This window comes from Macrotis lagotis, chromosome 1 (assembly GCF_037893015.1).
Source record: "Macrotis lagotis isolate mMagLag1 chromosome 1, bilby.v1.9.chrom.fasta, whole genome shotgun sequence".
NCBI lineage: Eukaryota > Metazoa > Chordata > Mammalia > Peramelemorphia > Peramelidae > Macrotis > Macrotis lagotis.
In genome coordinates, this window is record NC_133658.1 from 881,552,213 (window position 1) to 881,569,902 (window position 17,690).

The following is a 17,690-nucleotide window of genomic DNA, read 5'->3' on the forward strand; positions in this document are numbered from 1 at the left end:
TTTCCATCTTTGCCTAAAATTAAAAAGAATTGCATCTACAACTATTTGATATCACTTAATGAAAGTTTATGTTATTTGAAGTTATTGTCACAATGTTGAAAAATAGTGTCAAAGAGTACAGTGGGATAGATGGGTGGGCAGGCAGGGACATCTAATTCCCTTCTCTGGGGTCCTTATCAATGCAATATGAGTAGGGTCATCAGTTCTGGGAAATGAGTTGAGTCTGGGTCATGGAATTCCTAAATAATGAACTTGGATTGGTATAAATCTGCAGCTATATGTCTAATGTAGAAATGATTTCTAATGATTTGGTCTTTACATCAGGACAAATTTAAACTTGAACAGAAAAACAAATAAATAATTTTAAGTGAACTTTCTTATGTGTTTGGACTGGTAAATTTTTATTGTTTATTGCAACTCCACGAGAGGAAAAAAATATATCTAACCTTAAGCTATGATTGATCAAATTTTGCCATTTGAGGTAAAAACTCTTGAGATTGTAACTGATTTTGTTTTAAGGTTTGAATTTTATATTGTTGTCTGATGGATCATTAAGTCAATTGCCCACTATTTGAAAGAATTACCACAAGCAAGACAGCTAGGTGACACAGTGGATAGAGCACTAGCCCTAGAGTCAGGAAGTCTTGAGTTCAAATCCAGCCTCATATACTTAATAATTACCTAGCTGTGTGACCTTGGGCAAGTCACTGAACCTCATTACTTTGCAAAAAAAGGAAAAAAATTACCACATGCTAATGCCATAAGCGACTTAGAGGGAATGTGAGCCAGAGCTGTTACAGGTGGAGATCTGTTTCTGGGAAATGCCATAAGGATGACTTTGGCCTCAGCCCAAGTTAAGACCCTTCTGGTTCAGTTTATCCATTATATTCCTTTGAAAAGGAAGGTTCCCCCACTTATTCCTAAGACTGGCTATGAGATGGAATCATTACTATTTGGTTGGTTGTCAGTTATGACTCTTACTTGAAGTTAAAGAGAACTAAGGATATTTGATCCTGCTGTATTATGAAGTCATATTGTGAAGTCATCAAGTACTGGTTTGATGCTGTTATAGTCACATTCCAGCTTTTTTCTTTTTAGCAAATTTTCACAATCAGAGCAAGCAGTCAGTGAAGGACATGGGTACAAGCACAATACACCCTAGTAACAACTAGATTCACAGATTCAACCACCAACTGCTGAAATCATAGAGTACTATTTTGTTTTCTATACTTTCCTCTATTGTTGTTCTTTTTGCTATTGCTCTCAACTCCTAACAAGTTGAACTCTAAACTAAGTGTATTATGGAAAAGACTGCATGAATGAAGAGGTTCATGAGAATCTTGTTTCCTCACAGCCCTTCTTTAAGTAAGGCTCCTGGCTTCTCTCCTTGTTGAGCCCAATTTTTGCCTCACTCATTTTCTCTTACTCATTTTTGGCCCCTGTTGTTTCATTTCCTTGTAAGGTTTGAATCCTTTAGGTTATGCTATACAACTCTATCTGCTGGCCAAAGCCGGATACCATCCTCTGTACTAACCTGTAGGATACCATCCTCTGAACGAATCAATGAACCTCAGCCATCTATTAAATGCAGCTCAACTCCCCTACAGCTCTAAGCACCATCTTAGCAGTGTGAGGAATGTAGAGTGTTTGGTTTCCACAGGGTAAGCAATGGAAGGATTACGTTCCTACAACTGCTTGGTGAAAAAAAACAAACACTGAGCAGACCAGGTCAGGGTGATGTTAGCAATAAAGGAGTTAAGTTTGCAGTTAGGAAAGAATGAACAAAGACAGCAAAGTGGAGGGATAAGGTCGGGAACTGGTCCTGTCTTAGCAAAGACCTAATAAAGAACTGCTTAATAAGGTCTTTACTTATTACTTTACATATTCCTCATAAAATTAATCTTCATTTACATAAATGGGAAGTATGAGGTGGGGAAAGGACTTATATTAAGGAAAGGCGTATCAGGAAGATTGTATCAGAAGAGAATTAGCCCAACTTAATTCTTGGAAGGAACTGAAAAAATTGTATCATACTAATCCCATAAAAGCCTTCTCACTTCTCATATCCCTTGTAAAGAGATGTGAGCCCTTCTCACCAGAATTGTAGGATTCCTTTGAAGTTCTTGCTACAATAAACTGCTGATACTAGATTTGTGTCAAATGTGTTTCTAACAATTCTTGGCACCTGAATAGGAACCTGCCATGAGACTGAAATGGAATTGAGCAAGAGACCCACGGGAGAGTGCTCCCACTGTGATTCAGTGGCCCCTGTGGGGTGAGCTCTTTTCTCTCCTGGAATTGTGGCATGAACCTTGAGTAGAAGGACTTTAGAGAAATTGAAAGAAGAGGCTGGCAGACCACGGTAGTCAATATAGTGGGCAAAGGTAAGAAAGAAACCTTTGTTGGTCTTGGATCTAGGTGGATCCAGTCATCCAAAGTCCAGGAGCCTAAGGAAACTGCCTGAGGGCAGTGATAGGATAGGGTTGGGGGGGGGGGTGTCAGCTTCAAAGGCCCTGGTGGGCCAGGTTCTAAGGTGCCTAGAAGGGGAGGGTTCCCTGGGTAAGATATTCCTCCAAGTAGCTCCCTGGGGATGATGTTGGAAAATTTGAAGGATGCTCCCAGGACAAGAGGGAAGAATAAAAAGAAAAATAATAAAACTTTCTGTCAGGAGTGGACTAAAGAGCCTTTACTACTAAGTCTCTGTATTGTGGCCTAAATTTGGATCAGATAAAGATTGGGTGAGCTAAATTTTAAAAACTTACGAAAATGAGACTCAAAATCACCCTTTCACCCACCAGGGATCTTTTGCTTGCTTTGTCTCCCTTGCTTCCTCCCATACCCTTCCACAGCTAAACTCTCCTCCCCTTCTGTCTGCTTTTTCTCCTCAGCTCCTATCTTGAAAGAATTAAAATAATGCAGGAAGGATGTGGGAAAAAACCCTTACCCTTCCCAGAACAGGAAGATGGGCAGGCAGTGGGGAGGGATTGGGTTCAAAAATGCTCCCCCGAGTACCATTGATGTTAGGGCTTTGAAGGAGATGAAATCGTTAATTAAGGACCCTGAGGGCTTGTCTGAACAAGTGGGAGAAGAACTGATGTCCATTTTAAATATTCTCTTTACTGGGAAAGAGAAAGGAGAAGGCAGACAGATAGAAGGGAGTGGGGAGGGAAGTGGGGCCAATCCATCACTCCTGGGAGTGATTAAACCTCCCATTAAACAGGGAGGTTACAGGAGGGAAAGAGGGGTAGTTGGTTTGGAAACTGGAAAGGGTGTCTGAGAATGAGGACTTAGAACATGATTGTTTGGGACATTATTGAATATCAAATGAGGGCACATCCTGATTTGGGAGACATCCTTCTCATGAGGGGCACTGCCCTGTCATTGATGAATCTTCAAGGATCTAAGGGTAATAGAAGGGAAAAGACATAACAAGTATGTAAAAGTTAATGGGAATAATAATATGTTGAAGGGAATCTGACAGAATGCCAAAAAAACGGCAAGTTCAGACTTGTGAGTATTTGCTCCAAATCATTGCTTTGAAGTTGCTTGGTGGACATGAGGGAATAGTTTACACTGATTCCAAATATGCCCATGGCATAGTCTAATATGTTGGGAAAATTTGGTATGAAAAAAGGACAATTAATAGTACAGAGAGGGAACTGTTTCATGAAGAACTGGTAAAACAAGTGTTACCAAATAAATTTACAATAGTGCATGGGAAGGGACCCCAAAAAGGAAATTCATTTGAAGGGAAAGGAAACTGATTAGCTGATAAAATGGCTAAAGAAACTGTTTTAGTTTCTCAGTCAGTCAAAATGCAGGTCAGGATTCCTCATATCCCTAAAATTTAAGTTGTTCCAACATTCTCTGAACAGGAAAAGAGGAATCTAACATTAGGAGCTAGAGAAACAGAAAAAGGGACAATAGGTATTACCAGATGGGAAAGAAATGTTAAATAAACAAATCACCAGAGAAATGCTATTTTATATCAACAAGAGTCAGGTCTTTGTCCATTCCAAAGTACATAAGTTGATTATATAGAAATGCCAAAAATAGGGAGACTGAAGCATTTGCCTGCCAGTGATAGCTGATCATTTAACAGGATGAGTTGAAGCTTACCCTAAGATAACAGCTATATCTTCAGGAATTTATTAGTGAAAAATATAAACTCAAATAATGGTAGATAGTTCATTTCCAAAATATTACAGAAAATAATGGAAAAGGGGCATCTAGGTGGTGCAGTGGATGGAGCATCAGCCATACATTCAGGAGGACTTGAGTTCAAATCCAACCTTAGACACACATTACCTAGCTGTGTGACCTTGGGCAAGCCACTTAACTCCATTGCTTTGCAAAAAAGAAATAATGGAACAGTTGGGAATCTAAGAGCAGAAGAGCCCCGAGAAGAGATTCAGAACTGACCCCTTATAAGAGAAGTGATTGGTTCACTCTATCTGAGGGGGACAGGGGATATTCCAATTAGGCTATGGGATTTTTGAGTGTCTGTTTGCCTTTTCATAGGTTATACTAGTTAAAATCAAGGAATTATTAATTATTAAAACTATTAAGAACTTTGAATGGAAAGGCATATTGTGAAAAGTAGAATCATGTATTAGTACATGTATTACAATATGGTTTATACAGCTGTAAAAATAAGATTTTAAATAAGTCATTGGATCTGGTCAAGAACAGCATGTACTAAAAGAAAAAAGAAAAAAGTGAATATAGACTGAAGAACAGTCTATATTAAGGGGAAATACAAGTCATGCAGTCTGAGTAATGTGTTTGAAAAATCTATGAAGGGGTGGCTAGGTGGTGCAGTGGATAGAGCACCGGCCTTGGAGTCAGGAATACCTGAGTTCAAATCTGACCTCAGACACTTAATAATTACCTAGCTGTGTGGCCTTGGGCAAACCACTTAACCCCATTGCCTTGTAAAACACTTAAAAAACTCATAAAGAAAGATCTGTGAAGAGAATAAAAGGGTTGCAAGGAAGAGTGAAAAGGCATGGAGAAAGTTGGATTTTGACCAAACTTATAGAAGTTAGGTAAAGTGTGTAGAAAGAAGGTATGAATGGGTTTGATTTTGTATAAGTATAAAGAATGATTTTGGGAGTTTTGAAAATTGATTTAAAAATTAATGTAAGAAAAAATAAAAAATATATAAGAAAAGAGTATAGAGAGCCCTCAATCAATTGATAAGCTTTGGAATTTCTTCTGAGATTACATAACCCAGATTTGTACTAAATTGAGGTACAGTCTAAAATGAGATTGGGATAATTTGAAAACAGCATTAGACTGCCACTTTTGCAATATCTGGCAGCGAATTGATTGGAAAGTGATAAACTCCATAATATGAAATGTTTGACATAAATGCAATTGCCATGTAAATTTTAATTTTAATTATTATTTTCTTCAATTAGATACATGTAACTGAATTAAGGGATTTGTAAAAATGCAAAATTTTGATTATGATGCTGTGATGTGCCTCAATGTTCTAATATTAAGAAATATTGGCCAATGAAGATAAAATCTCTTCTGAGTTAGAGCATTAGGAAGTTAGAATTGCACTGATGATGATAAGAACTTATAAACTTTTAGGTTTTGAAAGGAAAATAAGATCATTTTGGATATGACTTTTGGAATTCATGATTGTTAAGTGAGGTATAAAGAAAATCTTGTAATCATAAAAGAGGGATTTTTAGAAACATCTGGTCATAAGAATTTTTTGTGTTGCAAAATTTCAAGGGAATAAAGGAGATATGCGTGAAATTGAAATATTTTATGTATAACGGGTAAACTTCTGTGTAAGAACAGATTCAGACTAAACTTTTGAAAATTTGAAATTGTGAGGTGAGAATGAGTGAATTAAGGTTTCATCTAATGTTCTAGTCCTTTACTATCACAACTGTAAAGCTTTGCTGAATGAAAACCAGAGAATACACTATCAAAGGTCTCTCTCAAGGTCTTTTTGGCCCAAAAAGTTTGTAAAAAAATTTGTCTCACTATGGAAGGAATTTTATATCTATCTATCCATCCATCCATTCATCCATCCATCCATCCATCCATCCATCCATCCATCCATCCATCCATCATCCATCTATCTGTCTATCTATCTATCTATCTATCTATCTATCTATCTGTCTGTCTGTCTGTCTGTCTGTCTATGACTAAAGTAGCTTACTTAACATCTGTCATTCTGTCTTTTGAAAATAAGATGTTGCTATTTGGTATCTTGTTCTATGTAACCATAACATTGACTGGTATAAACAAGAGTTTATATAAGGGTTCGAGATTATCACATTATAAGATTAAAGTCTTGGAGAATCTTATTTCCTTTTTTTTTCTTTTTGAAAATAGAAGTGTATTTGGGATAAGAGGTAAATAAGCTTATAAAAACAAAAATTTAAGAGATATTAAATTATAAGGTTAACCTTAATCAAGAGAACCTTTTAGTTGTTTTGTTTTAAGAGAATAAGATATCAGTATGAAAACCTTGTGTTTAATATAGGTTAATAATTAAACGTTCAATTTTAAAGAAGTTAAGATTCCAGATTTTTCCCACCATGTTAATTGCAAACTCAGAAGAATAGTGGATAGGAAATTGGAAAGCACATCCTGATCTCAAGATGCCTTTCCAGTTGTACTGAATAAATGCAAGGGTTGGGAAAGAAGAGTTAGGAAATTAAAAATTATGTAGCCCCCAGTCAGGTAACTTATTGATGAGTAAGATGTTGAAAAGTCTTTATCAGTTATGTGATCTACTTTTGTAACTGCAGAAGTATTGTACCTATAATTGTTTAGTTATTGCTGTGAAAATATAAGCTATTTGGAATTACTACAGTGATGTTGAAGCCTGGAATTAATAATTGATTGCTTTGTAGGGATAGTGAGGGAAAATATCAAAAATCATGATCCCTTCTGGGATCCCTGAACTTTCTAAACAATGTGTTAGAACTTGCTCTAGATATAGTTTATGTATAATGTAATGATGGAAAGATTGTTTTGTAAAATCTAGTAAATAATATGCTATTACTATTTTGTTACATTTAGAATTAATAATATGCTGAAGATTTAAAGTTATTTAAAATGTTCTAATGGATTGAAAGAATTCTGAAAGTATTGATTTGTATTTTAAACATAGTTAATAATTTAAAGAGGTTTACCACAGAGAATTGTTTATAAAGGAATTTTACAGTTATATACATAAATTGGGATTATTGTGGATATATATCACAAAACTGCGGCTATTTGCTTTGAAGTGAAAGCGCCGGAGTAACATGAGAAAGATAAAAATGATAGGAGTTATAATCTGAGAATTTTCTGTGAGAATTTCTAGCTAATTATGATGTGAGAATGATGGGGATGAAGAATGGCATAGAAGGTCTGAGAATGGATTCCAGGGGTTGGTGCCACCAAAGGGACAGACCTTCTAGTTGAGTTATGAAGGGGGGGGGGAGTTGTATAACAGGGAAATCTCCGGATGCTGGGGGAACTTGACTAATCTTTACATGGGTTTGGAAAATAACCCTAGTTAGTACATTCTGGTGACAGGAACCTAGGAGGGACACTCAGGGAAGATCTGGGTGTTGGGGAGAGAGCTCATTGATTGGAACCCTATCAAGATTATAAGTGGTATTTAGTCCTTGTGAACTGAATTCACTATGAGGTCTAATTAGATAGAGTTACTATTTTTTAAAAAATTTTAGTAAATTAAGGTAATGGGATTAAGTGATTTGCCCAAGGTCAAACTGCTAGGCAATTATTAAATGGTTGAGGTCAGATTTGCACTCAAATCTTCCTGACTCCAAAGTCAGTGTTCTATCCACTGTGCCTCAATGGAATTACTATTTAAGTTCTTTTGGGACTGTTGAATTGGTTTCCGTTCTGTGTCTGATTCTAGATATGATCAGAAAAGGAAGTGGTGTTAGATCAATGCTCTTCTGAAGCCAGGAAGCCCAATGGAGGTTTGAAGACTACAGGTGACAGGTATATAGGGTTGTAAAGTTGAAGGGCTGGCTTTTCAGTGCAGTCTGAGATTGAACTCTTTCTGACTTGATTTCCCAAATGTGACATTCAGATAATGTGCCTCACCGGGTAGATTTAGAATTTGGCTTAAGGCATTTGACCACCTACTGACCTCTGCTAGGACACTGACACTCAAGATTATATCTATAAAGGAATTTTCCTTTGATGTTCTGGATCTTTATAGTAAACTGCCATAAACAGATCCAATACAGAAATTTTAAGTCAATTAGAGTTTAATAGCCAGATAGGCTAGTGTATGGCTTTGAAATTTTCTGTCAGTGATATATTCTGACAAGAATTAAGATCTCTTAATTTTTATGTAAATGGGATATTTAGGTAAGAAGCATAAAAAAGTTTTTGTAATTTCAAGATATGATTTTATGCAATAGCAGTTTCAAGTTCTATTTTAAGGAAAAGAATGTGAGTCAATTGGATATATCAGAGAAGAATAATTTATGATATATTTAGAAATATTTTGGGAAGAGAAATTCATTTCAGATAAGGATGTTTGAGTTATTATTTGAATAGGAGCAAAAGGTTAAGACTTTTTTAAGTCACTTGCTGGACACTCTAAGATGATCATCTAATGTATATGTTACAAGCTCAAGTTAGCTGACAATTTTCAGTGAATTCACTTGTATAGTGAAACAATTGTGGAAGTTTATTTTGTTAGAGTGGAGTATGTGTATCAACACGATAGTAAGTCAAAATGTAAATTGTAACACCCATAGAATTTTATTGTCTAATTAGAAAAATATGAGTTTTGGTCCGATAAGATGCTGTATTAAGTTCCTTTACCAGAAGAGAAGATCTCAACAAGTTGCCTGAACTGGAGAAGACGTTTTGGAACAGATTCTAAAGATACAGGAAGACATCAGATGTCTCTGGGGAAAAGAGAGAAATTGGACCAGTTCATCTTCTCCATCTTGTGTCTATGTGTATGGGTTGTTTGGGCAGGAAAATCTACCCCTTTTGATATTTATAACTTTCCCCTTGACTTTGTAAGTGTGCCACCCTGCCATATGCCCCCTCCTTGTAGATAAAACTTATGTTTGTTGCCTGCCCATTGCCAAGAAGGAAAGGGAGAAGGAGAGTTGGAACTAGCAAACTCTATTTCTACTCCAAACAGACTCATAAGAGTACAGGCTGTGATAGAGATCATCATCAACCAAGAGATGAAGATTTTGATGGGATATTATGAGGATTGTGATGAAAGAAAGAAATCATTAATAAGGTGTGGAAAACAAATTCTTATTAAAAAAAGAAATGGGGGAATTGTAAGGAAGATTGTAAGAAATGTAAGGATTGTACAGTGGTTGGTTTTCACAGTGTAAGCAATGGAAGAGTTAAGTTCCCACAACTGCTTGGTGAAAAAACAAACATTGAGCCGACAAGATCAGGATGATGTAAGCAATAAAGGAGTTTAGTCTGCAGTTATGAAAGAATGAACAAAAACAGCAAAGGGTAGGGGATAAGGGGAAACTGGACCTAACTTAGCAATGACCTAAGAAAGAACTGCATCTGCTTAATAAGATTTATACGTATTACTTTTCATCCCCCTTATAAAATTAAGCTTCAGTTACACAACATGAAAAGCATGAGGAGGGGAAAGAACTCAATTAAGGAAAAGCATATCAGGAAGATTGTAGCCAGGAAGGGAGTTGGATCAATCTAACTCTTGGAAGGGAGGGACTGAAGGAATTGTATCATACTAATCCCATAAAAATTTTCTCACTTCTACACCCAGAGCTGTTCTGGGTAGAATTGCAGGATTCCTTTGAAGTTCTTACAATAAATTACTGATACTAGATCTGCATCAAGCATGTTTCTAACAGCAGGAAGCAGTTTCTAGAAATAAAGCCTATATCCCTTGCCCCCAAAAGAATTTGGATTCAAACTATTTTGGGGAAGGGGAATGATGACATTGAAATACTAGGTAGACAACAAATAGTATCCTGAGAAATTATGATCTTATGATATCCCTTGTTAGTATTCCTTTTTTGGGGGGGGCTTTTTTATGTAAGGCTACGGGGTTAGGTGACTTGCCCAAGGTCACATAGCTAAGTAATTAGGTGTCTGAGGCTGGATTTGAGCTCAGGTCCTCCTGACTACAGAGCCAATACTCTATCCACTTCACCACCTAGCTGCCCCCTGGCTAGCATTCCTCTCTGTACTAGACATTGAATTGCTGGGTAGACTGTATCCTTCAATTAGATACAATACCCAGTCCTACTGCCACTGGAAAGATCCTCTAAATACCGAAAGGTAAAAGCTAAAACCCAATAAAGTATAAGAAGACAGCAAACTGTTGGCCAAAATGAGTCTTGTTGACTCATTCAACATCTTCCCATAACCCTTTACAGTATGCCTGCCCCAAGCCCTGTCCTCCTTCCAGCACATACACCATGTCCTATTCCCCTATAAGCCCTGACTTTTTCTTCTTATCCTCTAAGGAGAGAACCCACATGAAATAACCTTGCTCCTGCTCATTAAAACTTATCTCTCCCTTATAACTAGGAGTTGTGAGTCTTCATGAAATTCTTTCTCTGTTTGATCTCTAGCTCACCACCTGAGCACACAGTTCCACAATCATGGGACAGATACAACTCAAAACTTTAATTAGCATCTTGGTAGTCTTTAAGTGGATCCTTCAGGATAGGAGGAGTGTGTGTGAAAAAATGTTTTGTTGTCTATATTCATAATCAGAGGAAATGCTAGATTGTAGGTTAGTAGTTATGGAAAATAAATATGTCATTGTTTTTCTCATTCTGTTCATGAACCCGCAGAAATCCATTTCAGCCAGGTGTATGGACCCGAGGTTAAAAACTCCTGATCTAAGATAAAACTAACACTGTGGCTTCATGAAGGCCTAGAGACTACTCTTTGAGAGTAAAACAGAAAAAGCTACTGTCATGATGATGGGAGCTAAATGAAATCTATTTCAGGTGACTAGGTTACGAGAACTGTGTGTATTCTGTCATTTCTTTTTGTGACCCCATTTAGAGTTCTATTGGCAAAGATACTGGAGTGGATTGCCATTTCCTGATCCTGCTCATTTTATGGATGAGAAAAATTTTTTTACATAGGAGGCAAACAAGGTGAAGTGACTTGCCCAGGGTCACACAGCTAGTAAGTGTTTGAGGCTAAATTTGAACTCAGGAAGATGAGTGTTCTTAAGCACTCCATCCACTCTACCACCAAGTGACCACATGGGAGAATTACAGGTTATTTTCACTCAAAGAAGAATCCTCATTAATGAATAAGATTATTGAAGAAGTTGAAATGCTCCAATGGGATAGAGTATGCTCTGAGGTTAAGTATTGCTTGAATGCAAGCAATAGGCCAGTCATCAGTGGTGGCCTGCCTTGGGAATGAATCCCTCCTTACCTATGACCAGGGACTTCTGTCTGGAGAGTCTCAGGTCACCACAATGCAACTTCCATGCCTACAAGCCCTGTTCAAGAGGACAGAGCCCTGACCTAGGATGCTGAGAAAAATGTCTGTCAGTCTTTCATGATATAGGGGAGATCAAGCCTCCAGGATAGTCTAGTTAATTCATGAGAGCTCCCAGAATGAAGTCCAAAAAGTGACTCAGAGTAGGAAACCAATGAATGTTCTGACCTTTAGAGATGTTAAACAATGACTTTAAAATTTTGGTTACCAAAAGGGGGAGTAGGTGACATTTGTGAAATGTGTGAAAAGCACTCTGAACACTATGTTCACTTTTTAAAAACTTCTTTTATGTTTTTCCTTCCTTTTTTCATGGTTTTGTCTTTCCCCTTAGTTCTAATTCCTCTTTCACAACATGATTAATATTTACATATGTTAAACACAAAGGTATATGAACAACTTTTACCAGACTGACTACTGCCATGGGGAGGCGGGAGGGAAGGGAAGGTGGTAGAAAAATGTGAAACTCATAAATTTGCAAATGAATGTTAAAAAAATTATGATTCTATGTAACTGGAAAACTAAAATGAAATTTCAATTAAAAAAATGTAAAGCAGTCTGAGACAATTATGATCAGAAAGAAAAGTATCATCTCAAATAAATGTATTTAGAGGACCTGATTCAAAGATGCTCAAAGACAAGAAAGTGGGAATGGCTTCAGTGCAATATGGTCCATCAAGTCGTTTAAAAGTGTTTTAAGAGGGGGCAGCTAGGTGGTGCAGTGGATAGAGTACCAGCCCTGGAGTCAGGAGTACCTGAGTTCAAATCCAACCTCAGACACTTAATAATTACCTAGCTGTGTGGCCTTGGGCAAGCCACTTAGCCCCATTTGCCTTGCAAAAACTTAAAAAAATGTTTTAAGCTAAGAAATTAGAATTCAAAGAGCTCTTTTGGAGACTATAGGAAAGCTCCTCTTTTTCTTTATCTCTTTTTCTATCTCTTATAGAATTGTAAACTGAGTTTTTCAACCTGTGGCAGAGGCAAGAAACCCCAATATGAGGTATTCTGTGTCACAGGAGAGAAGTTAAGAAGACAGAGATCAGAAGAAGAGACAAATTTTCCAGCTGTCTGAATAGAGAAGATAGTTTCAGAGTCTGGCCCTGCTGCTTGAATGAAACAGAAAGGAGGAGAAGGAAGCTGACCAAGAGGGTTGAATGATGCCCAATAGACCCTGTAGCTCCCTGTAGGTAGCAGAATGTATACCAGTAAGTAGGACCCACCTTCAGCACAGGGATTGTGGATCAGGTTCTTCTGGAGGCTGCAGAGAAAATAGAAGACTTTCCAGTCGGCTACTGGTTGGTCCCAGTTCTCAGAGATAAAGCCCTCTCGTTGGCACTTGCGTTTCCACAGGGATATCAGGTCAATGAGGTCCCTCCACAGGCTGCAGACTGGGCGGCAGTGCCTCAGCAGGTCCCGGGCTGGCACCAGGCAGAACAACTCCAGGAGGACATTCTCAGGCAGCTCACTCATGGAGGCCATGGCCATGGTGTCAGGGGTGGAAATGGACAATCATTCACATGGCACAAGCCTTGGAGGAAGCCGGTGCCCAAACAGGGAAGGGAAGAGGACAAGTGGGAGAATGTCTGATAATGTGGTGAAAGATGGGGTGAGTTTGGGATCTGAGAGTTGGACTGAATAAAGTACTTTCATGTTACATCACTGCTTTTTCTGAACAGCTCAACTCAACTAAGCTACAAAAAGCAATTGGTGTACCAGGAGGAACTCTAGACTGGGACAGCCTTACCAAAGAGGACATCTGTTTCTGGCAGGTTGGACAGGTTGCTCCCCTACTCAAAAACCCACAATGATTCCCTATTGCCTCCAGGATCAAATAGAATGTCTTCAGTTTGGCATTCAAAGTCTTTATATGCAAGTAGAAAAAAATAAAACACTATTTAAAAGAAAAAACCAACAACAAAGCCTTTCATGATTTGATTCCTTTTTATATTTCCAGTCTTCTTACCCTTGATTCTCCTCCAGGATCCCTTCCTTACTTGTTGATCCTCACAAACAATGTTCCATCTCCAGATTCAGTGCCTTTGCATTGACTATTCCTCATGCCTGGCATACCTTCCCTTCTGGTCTCCATTTATGACTTCTCTGGCCTATGTCAAAATTCAGCTTGACTTCTACCATCTAGAAGAGGTTTCTTGTAGAAATTCTGAAAAAGTGCTTGAAACCACCTCCCCTCATCCCCAATCTCTGTACATTCATATTGATGTTACTTCCAATTTACACTGGATATAACTTAATTGTTTGCCTGTTGTCTCCATGAGCAGGGAACACCTTGAGAGTAGGAACTATTTACCTTTCTTTTTGTCACCTGGGCTTATCACAATGCCTGGCAATGGTGGGGATAGGGGTAGGGGTGGGGGTGGAGATGGGGGTGGAGATGGAGGTGGGGGGGAATAAAAAGCACTGGACTTGGAGTCAGGGAGGCCTGAGTTCAAATAAAGTCTCAGATATGTGCTAGTCTATCACCCTAGGCATGTCACTTAACCTCTTTCTGAATCATTTTGTTCAACTGTAAAATAAAAAGAAAAAAAGTGTTTATTAAGTGTCTACTGCATGCTAAGCAATTTTTACAAATATTATCACATTTGCTTCTCACAACAATTTTGGCAAGCAGATGCTATGCTACTGTAGGGATCTTGTGAGGATTGAATGAAATAATATTTATAAAAAGTATTTATTAAAAATGTTTGTTCCTTTCCATTTTACAGTTGAAGAAACAGGTTAAATGACTTGCTCAGGATCACCTAGCAAGTAAGAATCTGAGGCTGAATTTGAACTCACCATTTCCTGACTCCAAAGGCAACTAGGTCAGGGACAAAGCCTTATCTTCTAGGTTCAAATCTGGCCTCAGACACTTACTAGCTGGGTGGCTGTGGGCAAGTCTCTTAACCCTGTGTTCCTCATTAGCAAAATGAGCTGGGGGAAGAAATGGCAGAAGACTCTGGTCTCTTGGCCAAGAAAACTCAAAACAGAGTCAGGAAGAATCTGACAGAACTAAAAAAAACCACTCCCTGACCCCAGATACAAGGCTCTGACCATTGTACTACTAGTGCTTCTGAAAATGAAGATAATCATGGAACTTCTTTCACACCAGGGTTGTAGTGGATATTAAATGAGATCGATTAAAAGAGTGCTCTGCAAAACTTAAAGTGCTATAGAAGCTGTTATTATTATTTGTTATTATTATAACTGACTATTATTAGGAGGAAGCTAGGTAGTATAGTGGATAAAGTACCAGCCTTGAAATCAGGAGAAACTGAGTTCAAATCCAGTCTCAGACACTTGACACTCACTAGCTGTGTGACCCTGAACAAGTCACTTGACCCTGATTGTCTTGGTCCCACTCCTCCTGATTCATATCTGGCCAGTGGACCCAGAAACTCCAAAGGAGAAAGTGAAGCTGGTGATTTAGCACAGCCCCCTCCTTCCTTCCCCCACCCCTGCCCCCTCATTCATGTACTCATCATGGCATCTCCTCCCTGGTGTCATGGCCTTCTTTCAGAAGGAAGACAAACATCATCATTTTTACTGACCGGCTGAATCCATGTCTAAGCCACTGACAGACAAGCAGGGCCTCACTTTCCCCATCTGCTAAGTGAGGAGAGCCGGGTGCTCTCCAAGGTCCCTCCCGGCCCCCAGCCTCAGCCCTAAGCTGCCTCCCAGCCCTGACAGTCTGTGTTCTAAAGACATTTCAGGCCTTGGCATTCTCGGTTCTGAAGTCTGTTCCCGATCGAACATCGATTCTCCCCACAAACAATTAAAAATAATGCAAGCCGGTCCTCACCTGCGGGTGCTGGATTGCGGGAGGCGTCTCACAAGGGGCCCTGCCAGTGTCCAGTCGTCCCAGGCCGCACCAGAGCCAGGGACACTAAGGGAGGCAATGCCACTTTCTCTTTCCTAAGTGACCATTTCCGGTTCTGAGATCCGGCCGGGCCGGACACAGCCGGGGGGACGGCGGGGATCTGCTAAGTCCTTTCGGGCTGGGCTCCGCCCGATGGCAGGAGACTCGGGAGTCTCCTCCCTTCGCCCCGCTCCAGCAGCGCCAGGGCCAGGACTAGGACTAGGACTAGCCAGGCCAGGCCAGCGCAGAGCCAGTCCATTCCCCTCCCAGGCGACTGCGCAAGGCCGCTGACGAGCCCGCAGGCAGCTTCCCGAAACCGCCCTCTGGGCAAGCTGGGACATGAGTGTTTAGACCCGTTTCAGATCCTGCCTGGGTCACTTACTTCCCAACACGGGTGAGGAGGAGGAAGCCGCTTCATTTCTGCCGGGAATAATCACAGGATCCTAGCCCCGCGGGCTCGGGGGACCCCAGAGCCCCGACACCAAGTCCCTCCATTTCACGGGGAGCACTGGTGCAAGAAGAAGCCGGGGGGAGGAGCGAGGCCCCCGGGGCTCCGCGGGTTCTGCCCTGGTCTGCTTTAGGGAGTCCCGGGGGAGGCGTTCAGCCGAATTGCCACGAGCTCCCACTTAGGAGAATTCCCAGAATTTAGGCCGAATTCGAGCTCTCTATTTAGGGAACCAATTCTACTTCTTGTGGTTGAGGTGAAATTCAGTTTCCCGGAGCTGTTTGGGGAATAAAGCAGCTGCTTATTGCCCTAGTCTCCGTGGCCAGGCCGATGCTGGGAGAGGACATCGGAATGACCTCCCTCGTCTTTTCTAGGGACCCCCTCAGACTCGATCTTCTGCCCCAAAGAAGGGAGAGGCGCATGACCAGCCTTAACATCTGTCGCCCATCCTTTGCCAAAGCCGAGTCATTCCTTTGCTCTTCAGAGGTTTGGTAGAATTTCAGGCTTGCACCCACCTCTTTTCCAGACCCTCAGAATCTCTAGTTCTGAGATAATTTTGTTCTTTTGTATGCATGTGTTTTTTCACTCAGTCCAAATTTTTCAGGAACCAGCTTTAACTCATTTAAGTAAGGCGGTCTACTAACCCTGTTCAGATTCTATACTGATTGATTAAATTCGATGACCTAACAAAGGCAATATCATTTAAGTGGATAGGATAATTGGGTAGAGTGGATAGTTTTAGGAGACAGGAAGATCTGAGTTCAGATCTGCTCTCAGATATTAGCACTGTGACCTTGGACAAGTAACTTAACCCTGGTTGGTTCCGTTTCCTCATCTGCAAAAGGAGCTGAAAAAGGAAATAGAAAACCACTCTAGCAGTTTTGTCAAGAAAATTCCAAATAAGTTGGTGGAGATTCAGACACAACTGAATAACAACAAATACACACGGGAAATCCAGTGAGAAGATTACACAGTTTAGGGCACGGAGGGATCTGGTCTCAATATATTCAAAAAGGAAAAGATTATAAATACTGTTAGGAAATCATGCTGTAACTACTGCTTTTTAAAAAATCCAATTTAAAAAACTGTTGGCTCACATTCCTATTTCCTCATTTCTTCAAAATCTTTCTGAGAGTAATCTAGATATACACTCACTGAAAGCAGCCTTGGGAAGAGAATGATCAGACTTTTGCGTATGAGACTCTATGGCAGACTACATCTTTAAGATCTCCCAATTAAACGAAAGAAGCTGGGAATATCAGATTCTCCTATGCTTTTTCTACATAGGTATGCCAAAAAGTCAGATTTCAGTGTTCTAGGGGAAACCCTGGGGAGAGAGATGAAAAATAAATGTTATTGTCTTAGGTGAATTCATGAGCCACACAAGGATCACATCTGAGCAATATAAGCTAAGAGCTTTGTTTCTGGATCACAGGTTATAGTAATATCAGGAGAGACATCATGAACTAGGGAGATAGGTGTATTTGGCCCTGTCTTAGAGAATGTCCACGAGAGAGTTCAGAGGTGAAGATTTCCAGATGCTCCTACTTGTGGGTGATATTGTGCTGATTATCTCAGTCATGTTACAGAATCCCCAATGGGAGATCCACAACCACAGGGAAAGTTTCACTTAACAAATCACACAGGAATAGCCAAGGGGATGAAGAAAGATTATTATCAAAACAAAATACAAGTTTAAAGGGTTATTTGCTATTTTGAATCACCTGTGATATGGGTCCCATTTTGATTTATGGATAATTCAAGGTTTATAGCAATTATTTTCTACCTTCATTCCTTCCTTTCTCTTTTCTCTTTATCCATCTAGCCATTCTGCAAGTCATATCTCCAGGAAGGTGATCTGGATTGTAATTATTCTTTTGATGTTTACTACTTTTGTAACTTTGGGCAAGC

At 39.6% G+C, this 17,690-nt stretch overlaps 1 protein-coding gene across 5 annotated transcripts in view; it reads right to left on the reverse strand.

The window, feature by feature from the left end:
• Positions 1-15,516, reverse strand: part of LOC141509146 (F-box only protein 44-like) — a 32,079-nt gene extending 16,563 nt beyond the window's left edge. For 3 of the 5 annotated variants that reach the window (XM_074218448.1, XM_074218447.1, XM_074218449.1), the window contains exon 1: positions 12,699-14,916. In XM_074218448.1, coding sequence (XP_074074549.1) covers positions 12,699-12,963 — 265 coding nt within the window. In that variant the 5' untranslated portion in view covers positions 12,964-14,916. Of the gene's footprint in view, positions 1-12,698; positions 14,917-15,277 lie in introns of those variants that run through there. The other 2 variants (XM_074218445.1, XM_074218446.1) reach the window with 2 other exon arrangements.
• Between the last annotated feature and the right edge of the window lie 2,174 nt (positions 15,517-17,690).